A 261-nucleotide genomic window follows, 5' to 3' on the forward strand; every position below is an offset into this window, starting at 1 on the left:
GGAACGAACAGATCAAACCAAACCAAAACATCCACGTAACAAGGAGCGAGAAAATTAGTCTACGCCGCTGACCATGCCGCTGAAGGGCATAAGGTAGGCCACCAAATCAACGTTCTCGATGGAGGCGGGGATCATGATGTCCCACGGCTCGAAGTCAAACGGCTGCGTGAAGTCAATGGCTTTCTCTCGCTCCTCGGTGATGGACGTCGGCCCCAGAGCCATGTCCTGTTCCTGAGGGAGACCGTTGGAGAGCCTGTTGCC

General features: G+C 55.2%; 1 protein-coding gene across 1 annotated transcript in view; it reads right to left on the reverse strand.

Annotated features, from left to right (window-relative positions):
- LOC119587354 (probable glutamate receptor) overlaps positions 1-222 on the reverse strand; it is a 2,884-nt gene extending 2,662 nt beyond the window's left edge. The window contains exon 1 of the mRNA XM_037936100.1: positions 73-222. Within this exon, the coding sequence (XP_037792028.1) occupies positions 73-222 (150 nt within the window). The remainder of the gene's footprint in view (positions 1-72) is intronic.
- Positions 223-261: the final 39 nt, after the last annotated feature.

The sequence above is a fragment of the Penaeus monodon genome, chromosome 22 (genome assembly GCF_015228065.2).
Source record: "Penaeus monodon isolate SGIC_2016 chromosome 22, NSTDA_Pmon_1, whole genome shotgun sequence".
Taxonomy (NCBI): domain Eukaryota; kingdom Metazoa; phylum Arthropoda; class Malacostraca; order Decapoda; family Penaeidae; genus Penaeus; species Penaeus monodon.